We start from the raw sequence: 27,498 nt of genomic DNA on the forward strand, positions 1-27,498 counted from the left end.
TCCATGCTTACAACCTCAAGCAATTGTCACTACGAGTGGATGTAACCATGGATACCTAAGCTGCAACGCCCTGCAGATGAGCTAAAAGACATCGCTAATCAGGAAAACTATACTATATAATTGAAGATATTTGCTAATATTATTACTACTACATATTGGGATAGGATCTTGGAGATGGGAATACCCCCTTAACTTGTTAAAAGCAATAAATAGCAGTGCAATTTCTATAACCATTCTACAGCACTATACCATTAAAAGGTTAGCAAAAGAAAAAAAAAAAAAAAAAAAGAAAAAATGGCCCTACTTACCAACTGTAGTCTGACAGATGGGTGATGTCAGGAGAAAGCATGGTGGTTGTGCCTTGAAACAGTCTCTTTGGTTGATTTTCTATTTCCATTTCAACTGGATGGAGGAAGAACGACAAAAAGGGAAAAAAAAAACCAAAACACTGATTTAAAAATCTATTTTTACATATCTGATGTTTCTGCAACAAGTTTGTTTTTTGCGAATATAACCTGGGTAAGAAATATTAGACATTTACAGCAAAAGGAGATGGTAAAGAGTTATTGTGAAATCCCCAATAATACAAATGACAGCCGTGTAGGAGTTATATACTACCACGCAGTCTGCACTTCACGACCGGCAGCCCTGATAACTCCTGATCAACTTTCTCTAGCATGACTCGGATACACCGATGTACTATGGAGCACAAGAGCAACGTCCGTCATGCACATATAGTCCTGTGTTCTTCAAGCTGTGGCTGTCAGGGGGATGATGGGAGTTGTAGTAGTTTAACAGCAAAGCCACACATTGGGGAACACAGTCTAAGATCACAATCGTATCTACTGCACAATCACACAATATAATACCTTTCCTCTTTATAGGGCCGAGGACGCTGGGACGTATACAATTAGGACTCTGACTTCTCCTGCTGGAGAAAAGAACATAAAGTTTGTAAAAAGAAAAGGGAATTTTGTTTACTTACCGTAAATTCCTTTTCTTCTAGCTCCAATTGGGAGACCCAGACAATTGGGTGTATAGCTTCTGCCTCCGGAGGCCACACAAAAGTATTACACTTAAAAGTGTAAAGCCCCTCCCCTCTGCCTATACACCCCCCCGTGCATCACGGGCTCCTCAATTTTGGTGCAGAAGCAGGAAGGAGGATACTTATAAATTGGTCTAAGGTAAATTCAATCCGAAGGATGTTCGGAGAACTGAAACCATGAACCAAAAGAACAATTCAACATGAACAACATGTGTACACAAAAGAACAACAGCCCGAAAGGAACAGGGGCGGGTGCTGGGTCTCCCAATAGGAGCTAGAAGAAAAGGAATTTACGGTAAGTAAAAATTCCCTTCTTCTTTGTTGCTCCATTGGGAGACCCAGACAATTGGGACGTCCAAAAGCAGTCCCTGGGTGGGTAAAAGAATACCTCGGTAAAAGGAGCCGTAAAACGGCCCCTTCCTACAGGTGGGCAACTGCCGCCTGAAGGACTCGCCTACCTAGGCTGGCATCTGCCGAAGCGTAGGTATGCACTTGATAGTGTTTCGTGAAAGTGTGCAGACTAGACCAGGTAGCCGCCTGACACACCTGCTGAGCCGTAGCCTGGTGCCGCAAAGCCCAGGACGCACCCACGGCTCTGGTAGAATGGGCCTTCAGCCCTGAAGGAACCGGAAGCCCAAAAGAACGGTAGGCTTCCAGAATTGGTTCCTTGATCCACCGAGCCAAGGTTGACTTAGAAGCCTGCGACCTTTTACGCTGGCCAGCGACAAGGACAAAGAGCGCATCCGAGCGGCGCAGGGGCGCCGTGCGAGAAATGTAGAGTCTGAGTGCTCTCACCAGATCCAACAAGTACAAATCCTTTTCACATTGGTGAACTGGATGAGGACAAAAAGAAGGTAAGGAGATATCCTGATTGAGATGAAAGGGAGATACCACCTTCGGGAGAAATTCCGGAACCGGACGCAGAACCACCTTGTCCTGGTGAAACACCAGGAAGGGGGCTTTGCATGACAGCGCTGCTAGCTCAGACACTCTCCGAAGTGATGTGACTGCCACTAGGAAGACCACCTTCTGCGAAAGGCGTGAAAGAGAAATATCCTTCATTGGCTCGAAGGGTGGTTTCTGAAGAGCCGTTAGCACCCTGTTCAGATCCCAGGGTTCTAGCGGACGCTTGTAAGGAGGGACTATGTGGCAAACCCCCTGCAGGAACGTGCGTACCTGTGGAAGCCTGGCTAGACGCTTTTGAAAAAACACAGAGCGCCGAGACTTGTCCCTTAAAGGGAGCCGAGAGACAAACCCTTTTCCATTCCGGATTGAAGGAAGGACAGAAAAGTGGGCAAGGCAAATGGCCAGGGAGTAAAACCCTGATCAGAGCACCAGGATAAGAATATCCTCCACGTCCTGTGGTAGATCTTGGCGGACGTTGGTTTCCTGGCCTGTCTCATAGTGGCAATGACCTCTTGAGATAACCCTGAAGACGCTAGGATCCAGGACTCAATGGCCACACAGTCAGGTTGAGGGCCGCAGAATTCAGATGGAAAAATGGCCCTTGAGACAGCAAGTCTGGTCGTGCCCACGGTTGGCCCACCGTGAGATGCCACAGATCCGGGTACCACGACCTCCTCGGCCAGTCTGGAGCGACGAGGATGGCGCGGCGGCAGTCGGACCTGATCTTGCGTAACACTCTGGGCAGCATTGCCAGAGGAGGAAACACATAAGGTAGTCGAAACTGCGACCAATCCTGAACTAATGCGTCCGCCGCCAGAGCTCTGTGATCTTGAGACCGTGCCATGAATGCCGGGACTTTGTTGTTGTGCCGAGACGCCATGAGATCGACGTCCGGCGTTCCCCAGCGGCAACAGATCTCTTGAAACACGTCCGGGTGAAGAGACCATTCCCCTGCGTCCATGCCCTGGCGACTGAGAAAGTCTGCTTCCCAGTTTTCTACGCCCGGGATGTGAACTGCGGAGATGGTGGAGGCTGTGGCTTCCACCCACAGCAGAATCCGCCGAACTTCCTGGAAGGCTTGCCGACTGCGTGTGCCGCCTTGGTGGTTGATGTATGCCACCGCCGTGGCGTTGTCCGACTGAATTCGGATCTGCCTGCCTTCCAGCCACGGCTGGAACGCTTTTAGGGCTAGATACACTGCCCTTATCTCCAGAACATTGATCTGAAGGGAGGACTCTGGCTGAGTCCAGGTACCCTGAGCCCTGTGGTGGAGAAAGACCGCTCCCCACCCTGACAGACTCGCGTCCGTCGTGACCACAGCCCAGGATGGGGGCAGGAAGGATTTCCCCTTCGACAGAGAAGTGGGAAGAAGCCACCACTGAAGGGAGGCCTTGGCTGCCCGAGAAAGGGAGACGTTCCTGTCGAGGGACGTCGACTTCCTGTCCCATTTGCGGAGAATGTCCCATTGAAGTGGACGCAGATGAAACTTCGCAAAAGGAACTGCCTCCATTGCTGCCACCATCTTCCCTAGGAAGTGCATGAGGCGCCTCAAGGGGTGCGACTGGGCTCGAAGGAGAGATTGCACCCCTGTTTGTAGTGAACGCTGTTTGTCCAGCGGAAGCTTCACTATCGCTGAGAGAGTATGAAACTCCATGCCGAGATATGTCAGTGATTGGGCCGGTGTCAATTTTGACTTTGGGAAATTGATGATCCACCCGAATCTCTGGAGAGTATCCAGAGCAATGTTCAGGCTGTGTTGGCATGCCACCCGAGAGGGGGCCTTGACAAGCAGATCGTCTAAGTAAGGGATCACCGAGTGTCCCTGAGAGTGTAGGACTGCTACCACCGTTGCCATGACCTTGGTGAAGACCCGTGGGGCTGTCGCCAGGCCGAAAGGCAGTGCCACGAACTGAAGGTGTTCGTCCCCGATGGCGAAACGCAGGAAGCGCTGATGCTCTGGTGCAATCGGCACGTGGAGATAAGCATCCCTGATGTCGATTGATGCTAGGAAGTCTCCTTGGGACATTGAGGCGATGACGGAGCGGAGAGATTCCATCCGGAACCGCCTGGTTTTCACGTGTCTGTTGAGCAGTTTTAGGTCCAGAACGGGACGGAAAGATCCGTCCTTTTTTGGCACCACAAACAAGTTGGAGTAAAAACCATGGCCCGATTGCTGAAGGGGAACAGGGATCACCACTCCTTCTGCCTTCAGAGTGCTCACTGCCTGAAGAAGAGCATCGGCTCGCTCGGGGGGTGGAGATGTTCTGAAGAAACGAGTCGGAGGACGAGAGCTGAACTCTATCCTGTAACCGTGAGACAGAATGTCTCTCACCCATCGGTCTTGGACATGTGGCAACCAGGCGTCGCAAAAGCGGGAGAGCCTGCCACCGACCGAGGATGCGGTTTGGGGAGGCCGAAAGTCATGAGGAGGCCGCTTTGGGAGCGGTTCCTCCGGCGGTCTTCTTAGGACGTGACTTAGACCGCCATGAATCGGAGTTCCTCTGACCCTTCTGTGGCCTGTTGGACGAGGAGAATTGAGATCTGGCTGAGGGCCGAAAGGACCGAAACCTCGATTGTACCTTCCGTTGTGGAGGTCTGTTTGGTTTGGACTGGGGTAAGGACGAGTCCTTTCCCTTGGATTGTTTAATGATTTCATCCAATCGCTCACCAAACAGGCGGTCGCCAGAAAATGGCAACCCGGTTAAGAACTTTTTGGAAGCAGAGTCTGCCTTCCATTCACGTAGTTACATGGCCCTGCGGACTGCCACCGAATTGGCGGATGCTACCGCCGTATGGCTCGCAGAGTCCAGGACAGCATTCATGGCGTAGGACGCAAACGCCGACGCCTGAGAGGTTAAGGACACAACCTGCGGAGTAGAGGCACGTGTGACTGCGTTAATCTCAGACTGACAAGCTGAGATAGCTTGGAGAGCCCATACGGCTGCGAATGCCGGAGCAAAGGACGCGCCAATAGCTTCATAGATGGATTTCATCAGGAGCTCTATCTGCCTGTCAGTGGCATCCTTGAGTGATGCACCATCTGCCACTGCAACTATGGATCTAGCCGCTAGTCTAGAGACTGGAGGATCCACCTTGGGACACTGAGCCCAACCCTTGACTACGTCAGGAGGGAAGGGATAACGTGTGTCATTAAGGCGCCTAGTAAAGCGCTTATCTGGAAAAGCTCGGTGTTTCTGGACTGTAACCCTGAAGTCGGAGTGATCAAGAAAACCACTCCGCGTACGTTTGGGAAACCTAAAATGGAATTTCTCCTGCTGAGAAGCTGACTCCTGAATCGGAGGAGCTGGAGGAGAAAGATCCAACACCTGATTGATGGACGCTATAAAGGTCGTTTACTATGGCGTCCCCTTCAGGTGTATCAAGGTTGAGAGCGGTGTCAGGATCAGAGTCCTGATCTGCCACCTCCGCTTCATCCTCCAGAGAGTCCTCATGCTGAGACCCTGAACAGTGAGATGAAGTCGAGGGAAGCTCCCAGCGAGCCCGCTTAGCCGGTCTGGGACTGCGGTCCGTGTCGGAGTCCTCACCGTGGGACCTATGAGTCGCCCCAGGAGCACTTTGCTGCTCCAACCGAGGGGGGCCTGGGGTCAATGATTCAACTGTGCCCGGGGCCTGTGTTACCGGTCTGGACTGCAAAGCTTCCAGTATCTTAGCAGACCATTTATCCATAGACTCAGACAGTTTGTCAGCGAATACTGCAAACTCTGTCCCTGTCACCTGGACAGTGGCAGCAGGTGGTTCCACCTGGGCCGGGGGTCCCACCAGTGGCAGAGGCTCCGGCTGAGTGAGTGTCACAGGGGCCGAACATTGCACACAATGAGGGTAGGTGGAACCTGCAGGAAGCATAGCCGCACATGAGGTACAGGTTGCAAAGTAAGCCTGTGCCTTGGCACCCTTGCTTTTTGCGGACGACATGCTGTTGTCTCCTCTTAGAGCAATCAGTGAGGGTATATAGCCAAAAGCAAATAGTGCGGCCGTACAGAGTAAATGTATACAATATAAGCATATAAGTATACACTTCGGCACCCAGGGGGGCCAGCACCTAGTAACAGGTGCGGCTTACTGACCGCCCGCAGCGGTTGTGTGACCACCAGATTCCCTGCCCGGGCCTCCCAGAGCTGTGGAGCTCGGTGTTGTCTCCCCTCTGCGATTCTCCAGCGTCTGAAGTGCTGATAGCAATGGCTGCCAGCGTTCTGAGAGGAGGAGGGGGCCGTGGGCGTGCCTCAGAAAGTGCGGGAATCTGGTGCCCCACGGTGCTCAGTGAGGGGGGAGGAGGATACGAAGTATGCTCCAGCCCTCAGCGCTGACGTCCAGTGCAGCGTCCCGCCCTTACCCCTGATTGGCAGGCCTGGGGGCGGGAGTATGCGGTACTAGGCCGCAAAAGCCGGGGAGTAAAGTTATAAGCGCGGCAGGCAAACAAGCGCGGTCAGCGCGGTAGTCCCGGCGCACCAACACACCCAGCAGCTGCTGCAGCGTCCATATCACAGGCGCTCTATGCGCCGTCCCCAAGGGGACACAGAGTACCTCAGAGTAGAAGGGCCTGTCCCTGACGATACCCGGCTCCTGTCCAGCAGATTCCCCCAGGGGCTGCGGAGGGAGCACGGTCCCAGTGCCTGGTGACCGGTTAGGATCCCACTTCACCCAGAGCCCCTAAGGGATGGGGAAGGAAAACAGCATGTGGCTCCTGCCTATGTACCCGCAATGGGTACCTCAACCTTAACAGCACCGCTGACCAGAGTGGGGTGAGAAGGGAGCATGCCGGGGGCCCTGTTATGGGCCCTCTTTTCTTCCATCCGATATAATCAGCAGCTGCTGCTGACTAAAATGGGAGCATGAGTGAATGTGTGCCTCCTTCAACACAAAGCATAAAACTGAGGAGCCAGTGATGCACGGGAGGGTGTATAGGCAGAGGGGAGGGGTTTACACTTTTAAGTGTAATACTTTGTGTGGCCTCCGGAGGCAGAAGCTATACACCCAATTGTCTGGGTCTCCCAATGGAGCGACAAAGAAATAAACCAAACTCATCTCTAATTAGAAGAATAATCTGAGGCTAGAATACACTTAAAGACGTTAGTGTAGACATTGAGACCACCACCAGACATTTATATTCAGCGACAGATTAGTGACTGTAAGGTGATTGTCCTCTAACATGCAGATTTTACACTGTAAAACAAAAACCATAGGCAGGACATTGCCACATGTAAATTGGGAATATTACATTGCAGGGGGACAGAGCGATAATAAAGTTGGTCACCCAATAAGAAAAATGGCAAACAAAAAAAAAAACAAAAAAAACGACTAAATATCCTCCAGAATTTAGAATACTCGCAGCAGGATAAAGCAGTGATGAACTGCTCCGGCCAAGAAAAACTAATGCACTAACAGGGTGCAACCAGACCCCCAATAGATGGAAGTATCACAGGTGCAGGAGGAGCAAATCACACACAACTCCAGAGTATGGAGGGGGTGATCGCTGGATGGTAAAATTGCACACTAGTGGCTTACATAGGGCTCTGTTCACAATTACAGGTGCATAGTAACCCAGTCAGCGGCCTATTACACGCCCATACTATTCGATCAGGCGGGCTGCCCGGTACTAGTGTGCACCATACAGGGAGGGCGGAGTCTCCAATATGCAAGTCCAAACATAAAAGGGGCCTGGCTGTACCTTAATAAACATGGGTCTCCCCAGGATGAGAATACCAGCCCCCAGCTGTCGGGCTTTATCCTGGTTGGGTATCAAAACTGTGGGGGGGGGTAACCGCAGGCAATTCTTTAAAAATAAAGAAATAATAATAAACAAAAAAGCCGCATGCGGTTCCTCTTATTTTGATACACAGCCAAGATAAGCGCACAGCTGGGGGCTGCAGCCGTATGCTTTATGTGTGCTGGATATCAATACGGGGAGACCCTATGTCAAATTTTATTTATTTTTATATCACAATAAGCACACACACAGCACTGGTGGGCAAGGAAAGGAGAGCATATGCAATGAAGGTAACAAATGGCCCCGGAAGCGAATGAGCAGCCAGGAAGCAGTTACAGCTGCGCCAGAGACTAAGTATAGCCTGCATGCTCCAATGCCCCTATCCCTTCTACCACCATTTTTAATCACCGGATTCTGGTCGCTATAGAAATATGGGGACCGGCGTCCAGCCAGATATCCGGGGATCAATTCTGGTCCGGAACCGGATTTTAATCCGGTTATGTCCGCCAGTCCCGGTTATCTGCGAGTCTGCCCATCACTAGTATTCTCTATACCCTAACAAGTAAATTTCCCAGTTGCTGTATTTCTGATACCCCACAAGATATATGCTACTTACGTGGTAAATCGCCTAGTAGGGCTGGGGATCGGGCTCGGAGGTAAGCCTTTATTGCTCACAAACATTTGCAGAGACGGAGAAAAACACTGCTGTTGGTAGAAAGAAATAATGATTTTAGGACTGATGTGTACATTATTAAACTTATAGGTCACAAGTTGTGCATAGGAAGATTTAGGCTAAGTGCATAAAGCAAATATTTGAAGCAATGAGGAGCCATCAGCCCTGATAATGCCTTAGGACTAGACTGCATGAATACATAGGCTTTTTTGTAGGACACATCAATATACACAAAGCCAAACGGAATCCTATAGCACCAAAACTATCCATCCCCTTTTTCTTCTTTTTTTTTTTATTTTTTTTTTTTTTTATTTGTTTTCCCCCTTTCCCGTGCTCCACTTTTTCTATTTCAAAAATTGAATGTTAATTTAACTTTAGATTGTAATTTGACTAATTGTTGTTAAGTTTTACTGTGTGAACAATTTGTTTTGTTTGAACCAAAATTTTAAAATAAAAAATATGTAAACAAAACTATCCATCACAAAAATGGCTGGACAACATAAGAAGTCAGCAAGCATTGACCATATACAATTAAACACCAAATATCTAAAATACCTTTCCGATTCCTCTGGTGGGCGAGGGAGCCGGTGACACTGGTACAAAATCAATACGCTTTGGAGAAGAATATTTATCCATTTTATCAAGATCATTATCACTCTGTAGAAGGAAAAAAGAAAACATAAGAAGTGTGTAACATCTGCTCCCACCAAGTTCTTCAGAGTAACTTAAAGTGTGCCATTTATTACAGGTGACTTCAGAATAAGCCCTCAAGTGTTGGGGAGAAGGAATAACACGATGTTGCCTCTAGCATTTTTGACTGCAGCCTTCATCTACAATTGTCTGAGGTTGTGGGTGGACACCAGCAGAGATGCCACACACAGAAGAGACCCAGCTGCCCCACAGTTCAGCACATCCCTACATACATACCGTAGTTACTTAGGTTGAAAAAGGCCCCAGTGCCATCTAGTTCAACCTTCCTCTGGCAATTCTAAATTGTCACTAAATCATTTATAACCGACACTGTTGTGTGTAGTGAGGAAATCATCCAGCCCTTTTTTAAAAAGCAGTCAGGCTATGTGCGCACGTTGCGTACAGTTCACTGCAGAAATTTCTGCAGCGATCTGAAGAGCACATGTGCGCTTTAAATCGCTGCAGAAATGTCCGTAGTGAAGCCGATTCCATGCGCTCTGCCTGCAGCTCCTCCCATAGACCGAGCAGGAGCTGCCGGAAAAGCGCACGGAAGAAGTGACATGTCACTTCTTTTTACGCAGCGCTTCGGCAGTAGCCAAAGCGCTGCGCTCTAAAACGCCACGTGCGCACGGCCCCTGCACAATCTCCATAGACTGTGCAGGGGACGCAGGACGCATGCAGTTACGCTGCGCTACAAAGCGCAGCGTAACTGCATGTATTTACGCAACGTGCGCACATAGCCTTATAGTATCTGCCATTACTACCTCTTGTGGTCGGCATTCCACAGTCTGACTGCTCTAACTGTAAAGAACCCTTCCTATTTAGCTGCCGGAATCACTTTTCTTCCTCTCGCAGTGTATGCCTCCTGGTCCTTAGTATTGTCTTTGGAAGAAATAAGTCATGTGCCAGTCCTTTATATTGACCACACACGTATTATACATATAAATGAGATCTCCTCTGAGACGTCTTTTTTTCTAAGCTAAACAAATCCAACTTTTTCAACCTCTCATCATATATGAGACCTTCCATCCCTTGTAATAGTCTAGTTGCTGCCTTTGAACTGACTCACTTTTGAATGTCCTTTTTAAAATGTGGAGCTCAAAACTGGATCCCATATTCCAGATGTGGCCTTCAAGCGATTTATATAGAGGGGTAACAATACATTGGGATCACTGGATCTAATGTCTCTTTTTTACTCCCTAAAATCTTGTTTGCTTTAGCAGCTGCTGCCTGACATTGAGTGCTGCTGCTCAGCTTATTTGTAATGAGAATACTGAAGTCCTTCTCCTGTTCTGTAGTCCCGAGCTTACTTTCATTTAATGTATATGCAGCTATAGGATTACTATGTCCTAGGTGCATTACTTTACATCAGAAGAGGCAGTATGGAAGACATTGTACTGAGCTATGCAGATGTGAATCCAGCACCGGGGCATGTTAAAACACCCACTAGAAAGCAGTGTCATTTTGTATAATTTTTTTTCTATATTAGGACTTATATTGCAGCTCAGGTTCATCCAGCCTTGTGCAGCAATACCATACACATCCAATAGACAAGACTAATACGACTTATGAAAAGACAGAGCCATACATACATACATACACATTATAATTATTTTTTGTTTTCATTTTTCTTTTTACAGAGAGTTTACTGTATTAGTAAAAAGTTTCTGTATTTTCATTAGTATCAGTCTTGTCTATTTGGTGTGTATGGTATAGTCGTGCAAGGCTGTTTACGTACAAAAATATATTTCCATAATATTTGATAAATCGTACCAGGCTGAAGCTTTCCTCCCAGGACAGGCTCATCTGCATCGCAGTCTGAATCTCTCTGGAAGAAAGGAGAAAATAAACAAAAAAGTATAAAATGATAATGAGCACCATATAGAATCTGCCGTGCTGATCTGTGATGTATGATTTTCCAGAATAACCACATTTGATTAAGTGACAAGGCTTACAACCTGGCAGAAAGAAACCGTATCTAAACTACTGGCCTCCAGCATGTAAAAGGACACTTTAGAATACATTAATCATGTAGCATCTGGGACCCCGTAAACATCTGGTTTACACCTAAAACAATCTGCCTTCCATATGTCCATGAAGCAGGAAAGAAGCAAGGATCCCAAGACACCTGTGCCAAGGACACAACTGGCACTTGTACCAAAAGGGGAAGTGCAGAAAGCATAGGCCGTGCCTAGTGTTGAGCGAGTAGTTAGCGAGTACTGTCCGCTACTTGCATATTCGTTATGAGTAGCGGGCGCAATGTAAGTCAATGGGAAATACCCGCTAAGTAGCGAGTAACCCAGAAGCCGTACTTTTGATGCGAGTAGCGAATAGTACAGCTTTCGGGTTACTCTCTAAGTAGCAAGTATTTCCCATTCACTTACATTGCGCCCGCTACTCGTAACCAATATGCAAGTAGCGGACAATATTTGTTAACAGTATAGCGAGTACGAATAGCTAACTACTCGCTCAACGCTAGCCGTGCCCCAAGTGCCTTATAGAGGCAGTATCTATAGCTAGATTACATGTAGCCTGCTAGAAAGTCCCATCATTGGCAATGGCTAAACTGACAAGATGATCTATCCATCTAATATAGCTAGAGGGGGCTAGCCTCTTTTTTTTTTTTGACACGTTTCTCACAAAAAAGAAGGGAATTTTGTTTACTTACCGTAAATTCCTTTTCTTCTAGCTCTAATTGGGAGACCCAGACAATTGGGTGTATAGCTACTGCCTCCGGAGGCCACACAAAGTATTACACTTAAAAGTGTAAGGCCCCTCCCCTACTGCCTATACACCCCCCGTGGGATCACGGGCTCCTCAGTTTTAGTGCAAAAGCAAGAAGGAGGAAAGCCAATAAACTGGTTTAAGCACATTCAATCCGAAGGAATATCGGAGAACTGAAACCATTCAACATGAACAACATGTGTATACAAAAAAACAGGGGCGGGTGCTGGGTCTCCCAATTAGAGCTAGAAGAAAAGGAATTTACGGTAAGTAAACAAAATTCCCTTCTTCTTTGTCGCTCTATTGGGAGACCCAGACAATTGGGATGTCCAAAAGCAATCCCTGGGTGGGTAAAATAATACCTCGTGATAGGGCCATAAAAACGGCCCTTTCCTACAGGTGAGCAATCGCCGCCTGAAGGACTTGTCTACCTAGGCTGGCGTCCGCCGAAGCATAGGTATGCACCTGATAATGCTTGGTAAAAGTGTGCAGACTCGACCAGGTAGCCGCCTGGCACACTTGCTGAGCCGTAGCCTGGTGCCGTAATGCCCAGGACGCACCCACGGCTCTGGTAGAATGGGCCTTCAGCCCTGATGGAACCGGAAGCCCCGCAGAACGGTAGCTTTCAAGAATTGGTTCCTTGATCCACCGAGCCAGGGTGGATTTGGAAGCCTGCAACCCTTTACGCTGGCCAGCGACAAGGACAAAGAGTGCATCCGAGCGGCGCAGAGGTGCCGTGCGGGAAATGTAGATTCTGAGTGCTCTCACCAGATCCAACAAATGCAAATCCTTTTCACATTGATGAACTGGACGAGGACACAAAGAAGGTAAGGAGATATCCTGATTGAGATGAAAGGGGGATACCACCTTAGGGAGAAACTCCGGAATCGGGCGCAGAACCACCTTGTCCTGGTGAAACACCAGGAAGGGAGATTTGCATGACAGCGCTGCTAGCTCGGACACTCTCCGAAGAGACGTGACCGCTACTAGAAAGGCCACTTTCTGTGAAAGGCGAGACAGAGAAACATCCCTCAAAGGCTCGAAAGGCGGCTTCTGGAGAGCAATTAGAACCCTGTTCAGATCCCAGGGTTCTAACGGCCGCTTGTAAGGAGGGACGATATGACAAACCCCTTGCAGGAACGTGCGTACCTGAGGAAGTCGTGCTAGGCGCTTCTGAAAAAATACAGATAGCGCAGAGACTTGTCCCTTAAGGGAGCCGAGCGACAAACCTTTTTCCAACCCGGATTGCAGGAAGGAAAGAAAAGGTAGGCAAAGCAAATGGCCAGGGAGAAACCTCCTGAGCAGAGCACCAAGTTAAGAATATCTTCCACGTCCTGTGGTAGATCTTGGCAGAGGACAGTTTCCTAGCCTGTCTCATGGTGGCAATGACCTCTTGAGATAGTCCTGAAGACGCTAGGATCCAGGACTCAATGGCCACACAGTCAGGCTCAGGGCCGCAGAATTCTGATGGAAAAACGGCCCTTGAGACAGCAAGTCTGGCCGATCTGGTATTGCCCACGGTTGTCCTACCGTGAGATGCCACAGATCTGGGTACCATGACCTCCTTGGCCAGTCTGGAGCGACGAGGATGGCGCGGCGGCAGTCGGACCTGATCTTGCGTAGCACTCTGGGCAACAGCGCCAGAGGTGGGAACACAGAAGGCAGTCGGAACTGCGACCAATCTTGAACTAAGGCGTCCGCCGCCAGAGCTCTGAGATCGTGAGACCGTGCCATGAAGGCCGGGACCTTGTTGTTGTGCCGGGACGCCATTAGGTCGACGTCCGGCCTCCCCCAGCGGCGACAAATTTCCTGAAACACGTCCCGGTGAAGAGACCATTCCCCTGCGTCCATACCCTGGCGACTGAGGAAGTCCGCTTCCCAGTTTTCTACGCCCGGGATGTGGACTGCGGATATGGTGGATGCCGTGTCTTCCACCCACGTCAGAATCCGCCGGACTTCCTGGAAGGCTTGCCGACTGCGTGTCCCTCCTTGGTGGTTGATGTATGCCACCGCTGTGGAGTTGTCCGACTGAATTCGGATCTGCTTGCCTTCTAGCCACTGCTGGAAGGCTTGTAGGGCAAGATACACTGCTCTGATTTCCAGAACATTGATCTGAAGGGTGGACTCTTGCTGAGTCCACGTACCTTGAGCCCTGTGGTGGAGAAAAACTGCTCCCCACCCTGATAGACTCGCGTCTGTTGTGACCACCGCCCAGGATGGGGGTAGGAAAGACTTTCCTATTGACAATGAGGTGGGAAGAAGCCACCACTGAAGAGAATCCTTGGCCGCCTGAGACAGGGAGACGTTCCTGTCCAGGGACTTCGACTTCCCGTCCCATTGGCGGAGAATGTCCCATTGTAATGGACGCAGATGAAACTGCGCGAAAGGGACTGCCTCCATTGCTGCTACCATCTTCCCCAGGAAGTGCATGAGGCGTCTCAAGGGATGCGACTGGCCCTGAAGGAGAGATTGCACCCCTGTCTGTAGTGAACGCTGTTTGTCCAGCGGAAGCATCACTATCGCTGATAGAGTATGAAACTCCATGCCAAGGTATGTTATCGATTGTGTTGGGGTCAGATTTGACTTTGAAAAGTTGATGATCCACCCGAAACTTTGGAGAGTCTCCAGCGCAACGTTCAGGCTGTGTTGGCATGCCTCTTGAGAGGGTGCCTTGACAAGTAGATCGTCCAAGTAAGGGATCACAGAGTGACCCTGAGAGTGCAGGACTGCTACTACTGCTGCCATGACCTTGGTGAAGACCCTTGGGGCTGTCGCCAGACCGAAAGGCAGGGCTACGAACTGAAGGTGTTCGTCTCCTATAACTAAGCGTAGAAAACGCTGGTGTTCTGGAGCAATCGGCACGTGGAGATAAGCATCTTTGATGTCTATTGATGCTAGGAAATCTCCTTGAGACATTGAGGCGATGACGGAGCGGAGGGATTCCATCCGGAACCGCCTGGTTTTCACATGCTTGTTGAGCAGTTTTAGGTCCAGAACAGGACGGAAAGACCCGTCCTTTTTTGGCACCACAAACAAGTTGGAGTAAAAACCGTGACCTTGCTCCTGAAAAGGAACAGAGATCACCACTCCTTCTGCCTTTAGAGAGCACACCGCCTGCAGAAGAGCATTGGCTCGGCCGGGAGGCGGAGAAGTTCTGAAGAATTGAGTTGGAGGACGAGAACTGAACTCTATCCTGTACCCGTGAGACAGAATGTCTCTCACCCAACGGTCTTTGACATGTGGCAGCCAAATGTCGCCAAAGCGGGAGAGCCTGCCACCGACCGAGGATGCGGAGAGAGGAGGCCGACAGTCATGAGGAAGCCGCTTTGGTAGCGGTTCCTCCGGCTGCTTTCTTTGGGCGTGACTGGGCCCGCCAAGAATCTGAGCTCCTCTGATCCTTTTGAGTCCTTTTGGACGAGGAGAATTGGGACCTGCCCGAGCCTCGAAAGGACCGAAACCTCGACTGTCCCTTCCTCTGTTGGGGTTTATTTGGTCTGGGCTGAGGTAAGGATGAATCCTTACCCTTGGACTGTTTAATGATTTCATCCAATCTCTCACCAAACAGTCTGTCACCAGAAAAAGGCAAACTGGTTAAGCACTTCTTGGAAGCAGAATCTGCCTTCCATTCCCTTAACCACAATGCTCTGCGTAAAACCACGGAGTTGGCGGACGCCGCTGCCGTACGGCTCGTAGAGTCCAGAACAGCATTAATCGCGTAAGACGCAAATGCAGACATTTGAGAGGTTAAGGACGCTACTTGCAGAACAGATGTACGTGTGACAGTGTCGATCTGCGCCAAACCAGTTGAAATAGCTTGGAGTGCCCATACGGCTGCGAATGCTGGAGCAAACGACGCGCCGATAGCTTCATAGATGGATTTCAACCAGAGCTCCATCTGTCTGTCAGTGGCATCTTTAAGTGAAGCCCCATCTTCCACTGCAACTATGGATCTAGCCGCAAGCCTGGAGATTGGGGGATCCACCTTTGGACACTGGGTCCAGCCTTTGACCACGTCAGGGGGAAAGGGATAACGTGTATCCTTAAGACGTTTGGAGAAACGCTTATCCGGATAAGCGTGGTGTTTCTGGACTGACTCTCTAAAGTCAGAGTGGTCCAGAAAAGTACTCAATTTACGCTTAGGATACCTGAAATGGAATTTCTCCTGCTGTGAAGCTGACTCCTCCACTGGAGGAGCTGTGGGAGAAATATCCAACATTTTATTGATGGACGCTATAAGATCATTCACCATTGCGTCCCCATCAGGTGTATCCAGATTGAGAGCGGTCTCAGGATCAGAATCCTGATCAGCAACCTCTGTCTCAGCAAACAGAGAGCCTTCCTGCTGGGACCCTGACCAGTGTGATGAAGTCGAGGGTCGCTCATAGCGAGCTCGCTTAGGCTGTCTGGGACTGTCGTCCGTGTCAGAGCCATCACCCCGGGATGCATGGGACCCCCCCGGAGCACGGATGTGTTCCAAAAGAGGGGAACCAGGGAGCCTTGAATCAACAGTGCCCATGGTCTGAGTTACCGGTCTGGACTGCAAAGTCTCAAGGATTTTAGACATAGTCACCGACAGTTTATCAGCAAAAACTGCAAACTCCGTCCCTGTCACCTGGACAGTGTTCACAGGTGGTTCTCCTTGGGCCACCTCTAGCAGAGGCCCCGACTGAGCAAGTGCTACAGGGGCCGAACATTGCACACAATGGGGGTCAGTGGCACCTGCCGGTAGAACAGCCTTACATGCGGTACAAGTAGCATAGAAAGCCTGTGTCTTGGCCCCTTTGCTTTTTGCGGACGACATGCTGTTGTCTAGCAATCTAGGAGGGTATATAGCCAAGAATAGCGACCGTACAATGCAATGTATAGCATACAAGCATAAAGTACAAATGAACACTGCGGCACTAGTGGGGTGAGCCCTCGAGGGCTGCTTACCGCCCGCTGAAAAGCGGGTGTGTGACCGCCAGAATCCCGTGCCTGGGTCTCCCAGAGCTCGTGTCCCTTCTCCACTCAGACTGCAAACAGGAATGGCTGCCGGCGTCCTGTGAAGAGGGGCGGGCCGTGGGCGTGCCCCAGACAAAGTGCGGGAAACTAGCGTCCCACTGTGCCTAGTGAGGGGGGTTGGAGTATGCTAAGCAGACTCCAGCCCTCAGCGCTGACGTTCTGACCAGCGTCCCGCCCTTCCCCTGACTTGCAGGCCTGGGGGCGGGAACGAAACGGAACTAGGCCGCAAAAGCCGGGGACTCGATTTATAAGCGCGGCCGTCGAGCACGGCCAGCGCGGAAGTTCCCCGGCGCACCACACGTCCCAGCCGCGCCGCAGTGTAAAAAACCGCCAGCCGCGGCCGGCGCGGCAGTTCCTAATACAGAAACTCACTCAGCAAAGCTGCAGTGAGTAAAGCACCAGCGCGCCGCGCTGCTGTCCCCGGCGCACTAACACACCCAGCAATGCTGGTGTGTGTGCGCGATCTGTACGGGGACCCAGAGTACCTGAATGTAGCAGGGCCCTGTCCCTGACGATACTCCGCTCCATGTCCAGCAGATTCCCAGGGGCTGTGGACGGAGCACGGTCTCCTGTGCTTGGAGACCGATAGGATCCCACTTCACCCAGAGCCCTAAGGGGATGGGGAAGGAAAGCAGCATGTCGGCTCCAGCCTCCGTACCCGCAATGGGTACCTCAACCTTAACAAACACCGCCAACAAAAGTGGGGTGAGAAGGGAGCATGCTGGGGGCCCTAGTATGGGCCCTCTTTTCTTCCATCCGACAAAGCCAGCAGCTGCTGCTGACTAAACAGTGGAGCTATGCGTGCATGTGTGCCTCCTTCGCACAAAGCATGAAAACTGAGGAGCCCGTGATCCCACGGGGGGTGTATAGGCAGTAGGGGAGGGGCCTTATACTTTTACGTGTAATACTTTGTGTGGCCTCCGGAGGCAGTAGCTATACACCCAATTGTCTGGGTCTCCCAATAGAGCGACAAAAAAAAAAATATATAATATATAATATATATATATATATATATATATATATATATATATATATAATTGCCTTATTCTGTCTGTCTGTCTGTCTTGCTCCAAAATTGTGTCCTTACGGTGTACACAAAGCTGATTGGCCGCTGGGCTCGCCATGGCCCCGCCCCCCCCCACGGATTGGCTGCTCGCCTCGGCTCCTCCCCCCGCACGGATTGGTCGCTCGCCTCGCCTCGGGTCTGCCCCCCCCCCCCCCGCATGGATTGGCCGCTCGCCCAGGCTCCGCCCCCCACACGGAATGGCTTCTCGCCCCGAGGTGAGCGCATCAAGGTCCTGCAGCGGCGGAACAGACACACACACCCCCCACACACACACCCCCCACACACACCCCACACACACACATACCCCACACACACACACACCCCACACACACACACACCCCACACACACCCCACACACACACACACCCCACACACACCCCACACACACACCCCCCCCACACACACACACACACACACACCCCACACACACCCCACACACACCCCACACACACACCCCCCCCACACACACCCCACACACACACCCCCCCCACACACACACACACCCCACACACACACACACACACACCACACACACACACCACACCACACACACCACACACACACACACCACACACACACACACCACACACCTCACACATCAGATCGCATCCACATACTCACAACATCCCGTGATATCGCTTGCTTCTCGGCGGCGATACTGTACAGTGATCTTCCAGGACCTGCCGGAGGATCACATGGCCAGAAGCATGTGGTATCTCCGGATGTTGTGAGTGTGTCAGCGCACATGTGCGATATCGTCAGTGTGTGTGTGTATGCGATCGAATGTGTGTGTGTGTATGCAATTGGATCTGTGAGTGTCGGCAGAGGAGCACAGCGTGCAGCACAGCTGCTGGGACCGCCCACCAGTGGGCACAGGGAGAAGTGGGGTGTGTGTGTGAGTGTATGCGATCAGATGTGTGCGTGTTTACTGTCTGATGTGTGACTGTGGAGCACGATGGGGGGTGCACCGCATGGGGGATGGAGCACGATGGGGGGTGCGCAGCATGGGGGATGGAGCACGATGGGGAGTGCGCAGCATGGGGGATGGAGCACGATGGGGGGTGCGCAGCATGGGGGATGGAGCACGATGGGGGGTGCGCAGCATGGGGGATGGAGCACGATGGGGGGTGCGCAGCATGGGGGATGGAGCACGATGGGGGGTGCGCAGCATGGGGGATGGAGCACGATGGGGGGTGCGCAGCATGGGGGATGGAGCACGATGGGGGGTGCGCAGCATGGGGGATGGAGCACGATGGGGGGTGCGCAGCATGGGGGATGGAGCACGATGGGGGGTGCGCAGCATGGGGGATGGAGCACGATGGGGGGTGCGCAGCATGGGGGATGGAGCACGATGGGGGGTGCGCAGCATGGGGGATGGAGCACGATGGGGAGTGCGCAGCATGGGGGATGGAGCACGATGGGGAGTGCGCAGCATGGGGGATGGAGCACGATGGGGAGTGCGCAGCATGGGGGATGGAGCACGATGGGGAGTGCGCAGCATGGGGGATGGAGCACGATGGGGAGTGCGCAGCATGGGGGATGGAGCACGATGGGGAGTGCGCAGCATGGGGGATGGAGCACGATGGGGAGTGCGCAGCATGGGGGATGGAGCACGATGGGGAGTGCGCAGCATGGGGGATGGAGCACGATGGGGAGTGCGCAGCATGGGGGATGGAGCACGATGGGGAGTGCGCAGCATGGAGGATGGAGCACAATGGGGAGTGGGGATGGAGCACGATGGGGGGTGCGCAGCATGGGGGATGGAGCACAATGGGGAGTGGGGATGGAGCAAGATGGGGGGGTGCACACCTCCCCCCAAAACAAACACACACACACACACACCGCCCTACACAGACACACACACACACACACACACACACACACACACACAGCCCTACACAGACACACACACACACACACCGCCCTACACAGACACACACACACACACACACACACACCGCCCTACACAGACACACACACACACACAAATGCCGCAGACACACAACACCCAACACACAAACACCGCGGCACACACAAATACACGCACATACCGCACACACACATTGCACAAAACATACCTCCCCCCAAAACACACACACAAACCGCGCAACACACATACACAACGATACAGACACACAGCGCTCCACAAATAACGACACACAAACAACACCGCTCTCACCCCCCGCTACACCCAGACAACACCCAGAACATGTACAGCCCCTACACAAACACTTGGTAACTACACACAACAACATCTATATATATCTATATCTATAACAAAAATCATACATTAACTACACAATACGTAAATTCTAGAATACCCGATGCGTAGAATCGGGCCACCTTCTAGTAAATATATATATATATTTTATACGTGAACTTTATATACGCAGCCTGAATGGTGGAGTGCCGTTACAATGAGCGCTGCCTAAACTATAGAAGCAGATATGTCCATAAAGATGGACCATCGATTTCAAAAGGATGCCTCATCCCCGTCACAAAATTCTCAGTAGGCATCCACAACCATTCACCAGTGGTCTGGGCAGCCAGACAACCCGCTAATCATATTCCACCTATCAACTAGGAAAGCGCGGTCCAAAAGGAAACTAGCTAAAAATATATCGTGCACACACTCACCGCTCACGTGCGGTCTCACGATCCATCAAGTCCACACCTTCCTCCTTTAAAAGCAAACAAAAAATACCGTTAGCTATTTTTATGAGTTTGCGTGGTCATAATTGTTTATATCCATAATATGTAATGAAACTCTAGAATATAATTTAATCAAAGTGTTACTTATATTTTAACTTTTCTGCTGCCATCCTTGTATGTGGTTAAGCTTAATAGAAAAATATTTTTACTACATACTGAGATACTGTTGTATTACATTATGTAGTATTGCAGGTTCAAAGTCCTCAAAAGGGCAAATAAATATAAAAGTTTAGAAAAATATTTAAAAAAAAAACACCCCACTCCAGAAAGAACCCCCCCCCCCCCCAAAAAAAAACGTCTTGTCAGGAAGAGGTTAACATAAAGGATGGCCTATTTGATTATGTATAACTAAGCATCCCATGTATTGACGCATTCATATAGCCAGAATTACGTAGCCGCCCGGCATATTCATCAAAATGTACGCTACTTGAAGGCATAAATTTTGATGCAAATGTGCCCCAGCTCCTGACTGGCATAATGTTTCTTGGAGTCGGAAGCCAAAACATATTAATCAAGCCTTAAAGGAATCAGGTTTTTGCTGCCCCATCTGAGAGCAGCATAATGTAGAGACAGAGACCCTGATTCCAGTGATGTGTCACTTATTGAGCAGTTTGTCGCAATTTTGATAAAAATCCACTGTTTTCTTTGCTGCAGACCTACCAGTTATTTGTTGTGGACGAGGATATAAACCTCCACATTCAATGATTGGGAGCCTTTTTCTAAAATGTACATAAAAAAACTGCCAGCCAATGGTGGGGTGGGGTTTTGCAGAGCTCATGCATAGGCTGGACTACCTGGCAGCACGCCAAGTAGTCCTGTAGTGAATCTCCTGCTGATTAATCAGTGATTTTACAAAACTACAGTAAGCAGCCCAGTAAGTGACACATTGCTGGAATCAGGGTCTCTGCCCCTACGTCACGCTCTCAGATTAGGTGGCAAACGCCTGATGACAGATTCCCGTAAAGTATATGTGACAATAGACATGGCAAACTGATACCATAGCTTGTAAAACAGGTTAAGGGGTTGTTTTTTTTCTATCCACTCCTAGAAATAACACCTCCATTAATATTATGCAATGGTCAACAATTCACTACTTTCTAACATTACTTACCCTTTTAATCTGATACAATCTGCTGCTCGGAATACGGATTGGAGAAGATGACGGGATCTGCAAGAAGAGAAGACATAAAATCATATTAAATAAGAACATGTACAGCTTTTAACAATTTCTTGTGCCAAACCTTTTTACATAAAAAGTTTACACCCCTATACACAAGACTGACATCACCTGAACCCACCAATATCACAGTGTTCAGACGTGTATGGGGGCTCCTGAAAGATGATTGTTGGAGGTAGAATTTTTTTTATTTTTTTTACATTGAAGTCTATGGAAAATGGATCCAAATACCCATCTGTTTTCCTTTCTTTTGAAAAAAAAGGATCTGTTTTTTGCTCACTGGATCATTCTAAAATGGAAGATAACATATGGCTATTTAACAGATCTGTTTTCCATAGACTAAAAAAAAAAAAAAAAAAAACCCAGATTCAGTTGAAAGTTTAAAAATGGACCAAAAAAAAATAAATAAATAAATAAAGTTGTCCTGCTCATCTTTTTTTTGCCAACAGATTGCTGCTGGATCTGTTCTAATGAATAATTTCGGACATGTGTTCCTTAGCCGAACAGATAAGACACTACCAGGAGTTTACCGATCTGTGGTCATTTAATGGTGCAAAATTGTGAAGTGTAAATACACGTATAGATACATATGAGGCTGTGGAGTGGCTCAGAAGACCAGCAGCCAGTCCGAAAGTCACAGTCCGTACACCGATGTCTGAATGGCCCAACTTCTATTTTTGACTAACATCTCTCTTGAATTTGTATCAAATGTAGCAAGCAATCACGTCTAAATATGGAAATGTTATAATGTGGATTTGCTTTCCTGTTTAAGGTTGTCCTCTTTAAGTGAATCGGTCAGGTCGTGCATGCAACCAGGACAAGGAATAGTTCTGGGTGCATATTGCTAATCCCTGCCTAACTGTCCCAGCCTATAGTAGAATAAAGAGATCTTTAGAAGAAGTATTTCTAAAGATACTTTATGATATGCTAATGAGGCCAGGGTCTAGTGCAAGAGCGTTATGTCCCTTGGCTAGTCCGCCCTCTTAGCATGTAAGCACATCCCCCTGTGGGCATGCAAACATGGTAAGAGGACAGAATGAGTGCAGGAAGTAACGCCCTTGTGACTAGTCCCTGCACTAATTAGCATATCATAAAGGATCTTTGTAAACACTTTTTTATTTAAAGATCTCTTTATCTATGCTACTAGATACAGGGACAGTTAAGCAGGGAATAGCAATATGCACCCAGAACTGCTCTTAGTTTTAGGTGCATATTACACCTGAGAGGATGACTTTAAAACAATTTTAAACAACATGTTGATTGATGGAGGTCCTGCCGCTGGTACAACAATCAATACAGGGATTTTGTAACCCTAATTGGGAACTTTCATCCCCATTACAAAAATGGAGCTACAGGATGGACACCCAATTACTGCTCAATTAATTCTCTATAGGGCTGCTTGAAAAGCCAGTGTGCAGGGCTCGGCAGCCGTATAGGGTATGAATGGTGCGCAGGTCAAGCGTGCACACTGCCACTCCATTTATAAACTGGAAAAAAAGGGCACAATTCAGCTAATCAGTGAAGGTCTCGCTAGACAGGCCTCGACAGATCAAGAAATAAATCCCTAATTTTTATTGGGCAACCCATTTAACCCCTTCACGACCATGGACGGATATATCCGTCATGGATCGTGTCCCGGTAAGCCCCGCCCCCTGCCGCGGGCAGGCGGCGTGGATCGGCACACATATCAGCTGTTTTCAGCAGCTGACATGTGTGCCTACATGTTCCAAGTGGAATCGCATTCCACCCGGAACATTAACCCCTTAGATCTCGCTGCCAAAGTCTGGCAGCGAGATCTATATGCGCGCGGCCATCTTTTTTACTTACCGCCGCCCCCTCCGGACGTCACGTGAGTGATCACGTGACGTTCGGTGGTTGCCATCGTAGCACAGGGTCATGTGATGACGCCTGGTGCTACGAAGTTTCACTTTCATTCTTCCTCGGCACAGAGCAGAGGAAGAAAGAAAGTGACTATTTCTGCTGTTTACAGCGGTATAGCTGTGATCAGCAGATAGCGATCAGCAATCGGATTGCTGATCGCTATAGCCCCCTAGGGGGACTAGTAAAATAAAATAAAAAAAGTAAAAAAAAAAAGTTTTAAAAAATTTAAAAAAAAAAACAAAAAACCTAAAAGGTCAAATCACCCCCCTTTCCCCCCATTGAAAATTAAAGGGTTAAAAAATAAATAAATATACACATATTTGGTATCGCCGCGTTCAGAAATGCCCGATCAAAATATAAAATCAATTAATCTGATTGGTAAACGGCGTAGTGGCAAAAAAATTCCAAACGCCAAAATTACGTTTTTTGGTCGCCGCAAGTTTTACGCAAAATGTAATAACAGGCGATCAAAACGTAGCATCTGCGCAAAAATGCTACCATTAGAAACATCAGCTTTAGACGCAAAAAATAAGCCGTAACTGAGCCATAGATCCCAAAAAATAAGAACGCTACGTGTTTCGGAAAATGGCGCAAAACGTGCGCCACTTTTATTGGACAAACTTGTGAATTTTTTTTAACCCCTTAGATACAAGTAAACCTATACAAGTTTGGTGTCTACAAACTCGCACCGACCTCAGGTATCATACCCACACATCAGTTTTACCATATAGTGAACACCGTGAATAAAACATCCCAAAAACTATTGTGCCATCACACTTTTTTTGCAATTTTTCCACACTTGGAATTTTTTTGCTGCTTTCCAGTACACCATATGGTAAAACTTATGGTTTCATTTAAAAGTACAACTTGTCCCGCAAAAAACAAGCCCTCATATGGCAAGATTGACGGAAAAATAAAAAAGTTACGGCTCTCGGAAGAAGGGGAGCAAAAAACAAAAACGCAAAAACGGAAAGTGCCCCGGGGCTGAAGGGGTTAATACAAAAAAAAAAGGATATATAAAATAAAATTTGTAATATCTATATATCTCTCATACTGTGGCCAATAGAAAGACACTTGTACACTTTTTTTTATTAATCAAAAACAAAAGCGTAAGGGTCAGGGGTGCACCTTGTCACAGTCAGATGGCTTTTATGCTTTTTTTGATAGAAAACAGTTTGCACCCTAACTTACATGTACTATTGCCTACAGCATGGTATATGCTCATTTTGAAAAGAAAAAATTTATATATATATATATATATATATATATATATATATATATATATATATATATATATATATATATATATATATATATATATATATATATATATATATATATATTTATGGGAAAACAAAAATTATATAGTTTTTTTTTTTATTATTTTTGTTGTCCCTTTTATTGGATATTATATGGATTGTCCCCTTATATCATATATAAATTTATTTTTAGATATTTTTTTTAATACAAAATAAAGGACATTAAAAAATAAATGTATATATTGAAATAGGACAATCCATGTAATAATCAATAAAAAGGGACAATAATAAAAAAAAAACCTATATTTTAATTTTTTATGTCCCTTCTTATTGGGCATTATATGGATTGTCCTCATATATAAATTTGTTTAGATATTTTTTTATTTTGTATTAAATGGGTTGTTTAGTTAACATACAAATACATACACACACAACATACATGTGTGTATGTTAACTAGACAACCCATTTAATACAAAATAAAAGGGATATCTAAAGAATAAATTTATATATAATATAAGAAGACAATCCATATCATACCCAATAAAAAGTGACATCAAAAATAAAATCTATAGGTTTTTTTAAATTATTCTGTTGTCCCTTTTAATTGGGTACTACATGGATTGTCATATACATACACATACTAATATATATATATATATAAACACACACACACACACACACAATTTATACATATTTCTGATATAAAATATCTGTAGCATTACAACTGACACCTTGGGTTGTTGTCCTGCAAAACATAATATAAAAAGTGGCACTGTGACTGCAGGGCCATGTGACTATGCCCCGCATACTTTTCACTTACCACACAATGGCGATTTACTACGGTGGTGCTGTTCCGGCGCACTCTGGAGCTATAAGGCTGAAATGCTTGAGTGTGATCACTATGAAAGAAAATAAAAAGTATTATATATTATACACATTTAATACAAGTTTCCTGTATAAATCTGTTCTATGCTGCAGAATACAATCTATTGTTCCCTGTTATCAGGCTGGGAGAGATTAACTGCAAATAATGATTGGAAAGTACAGTCAGATATCGCCCCCACGATTGCGGCTTTGTGTTCAGTTCCAAGTACATTCACGTAGGTGAACAAGATATGCAGCTTTCATACACCGACACACATACAAGCTGCTGACTATAGTTTTAAAAGGGGTTGTGGTTAGAAAATACTTTATGCAATTAGTTTCAGTTAAAGTGTAACACCAGTTGGGGGTTACAGGCTCTGTATTTTCCTCCATCTTCAACTTTGATATGAATCTGTTGTCATTATTTACAAGCTTAGAAAAAGACAAACTACTGTCAGAAATCAGAAGGAGCTCGCTGATGGGTTCTCAGTTAAGTCATTCTGCAGCTACAAACTGTGCAACACAGAGGCTACAAAGGGTTTCTAATGGAGCCCAAATGCAAAAATAATTTTTAACCCTAATTACACAAACATGGCTAATTGAAGGTCTTCCTCCTGCCTTCTCACCACACAGGTCAGCGCAGGAGGCTGATGATCTGCAAAGGGGAGAAAGCTCCTGCGGGCTCCAGATTTCTGTAGAATAGTAGGATTGGGCATACTGACATCCACCAGCCTGAGCCTTCATTACCCAGAATCTGCTGGACAACTCTGGGGTCCCTAATAAATGGGACAAACCTCCAACCAACTCGAATATTAGGAGGAGGGGTGTGCAGCTGCAGCTTATGCACATCTCTATTATGCAGGAGGCAGAAGTGACAACCTTTGAGCAGAGATGTATTTTACAAAGTTGCAACCATCCTGGACTCACTCCTTGTAGGAGAGAACCATTTTACAGGATTAATAAATACCCCAATAATAATGAGAGTGCCAGTGCCCTCCAAACTACAACTCCCAGCATGCCCGGGCTCCCGCACACTGTGGAGCTTTGTTGGGAATTGTAGTTTTGGAACAGCTGGAGGTGCAGAGTCTGCAGACAGGTCACAGCTGTTATACTGGCCCCGATATGTGCCCCGGGAGCGGCCCCCGCCTCACCTCAGCCCGTTAATGTGGGGGGCGCTGTTGGACCTCCTCAGGCCGCCGTCCCCCGGGATCTCCACCACGTCCAGCTCCATCTTCTCCTGAGCCATGATGTCAGCGCTGCTCCCGGATCTCCCCGGGATGTGCGGGTCCCTATCACCCTCAATGGCTCATTCCCGCCTCAGGCCGCAGTGACTCCGGGCTCCCGTGCTCTGTGCTCAGGGCTCCATGCTGCCGGGGCCGGAGACGAGCTGTCCGCCGCTTCCCCCCTCACCAGCTGCTGCCGAGTGCGAAGCCGAGACCCCGGACACCTCAGGCCCAGAACAACCAGCAGAGCCTGCAAGACACAGCAGACGCTGGAGCATGCGCAGTACTGCCGGAGTCCAGCCTGACTGAGGAGACTGCGCGCTGTACCGCCCTCACCTCACTGTATATATACCCTGCACTGTACACTGTACCGCCCTCACCTCACTATATACCCTGTACTGTACACTGTACCGCCCTCACCTCACTATATACCCTGTACTGTACACTGTACCGCCCTCACCTCACTGTATATATACCCTGCACTGTACACTGTACCGACCTCACCTCACTATATACCCTGCACTGTACACTGTACCGCCCTCACCTCACTG

The 27,498-nt window shown here is 48.3% G+C and overlaps 1 protein-coding gene and 1 non-coding gene across 3 annotated transcripts in view; both read right to left on the bottom strand.

Annotated features, from left to right (window-relative positions):
• The window catches only part of LOC142251182 (PABIR family member 2-like), a 44,050-nt gene extending 16,816 nt beyond the window's left edge, over nt 1–27,234 (bottom strand). Inside the window, exons 1-9 of one of the 2 annotated variants that reach the window (XM_075323735.1) lie at nt 26,876–27,234; nt 25,681–25,759; nt 21,654–21,710; nt 20,468–20,511; nt 10,813–10,867; nt 8,905–9,006; nt 8,293–8,381; nt 870–928; nt 309–402 (exon numbers count right to left, since the gene is read on the bottom strand). In XM_075323735.1, coding sequence (XP_075179850.1) covers nt 309–402; nt 870–928; nt 8,293–8,381; nt 8,905–9,006; nt 10,813–10,867; nt 20,468–20,511; nt 21,654–21,710; nt 25,681–25,759; nt 26,876–26,970 — 674 coding nt within the window. In that variant the 5' untranslated portion in view covers nt 26,971–27,234. Of the gene's footprint in view, nt 1–308; nt 403–869; nt 932–8,292; nt 8,382–8,904; nt 9,007–10,812; nt 10,868–20,467; nt 20,512–21,653; nt 21,711–25,680; nt 25,760–26,875 lie in introns of both variants that reach the window. The other variant, XM_075323734.1, reaches the window with a different exon arrangement.
• LOC142253850 (small nucleolar RNA U109) lies at nt 597–732 on the bottom strand. Its single transcript, XR_012726881.1, has one exon. It is a non-coding gene; the product is annotated as a small nucleolar RNA U109 (small nucleolar RNA).
• Nucleotides 27,235–27,498: the final 264 nt, after the last annotated feature.

Source organism: Anomaloglossus baeobatrachus, chromosome 9 (genome assembly GCF_048569485.1).
Source record: "Anomaloglossus baeobatrachus isolate aAnoBae1 chromosome 9, aAnoBae1.hap1, whole genome shotgun sequence".
Lineage (NCBI taxonomy): Eukaryota > Metazoa > Chordata > Amphibia > Anura > Aromobatidae > Anomaloglossus > Anomaloglossus baeobatrachus.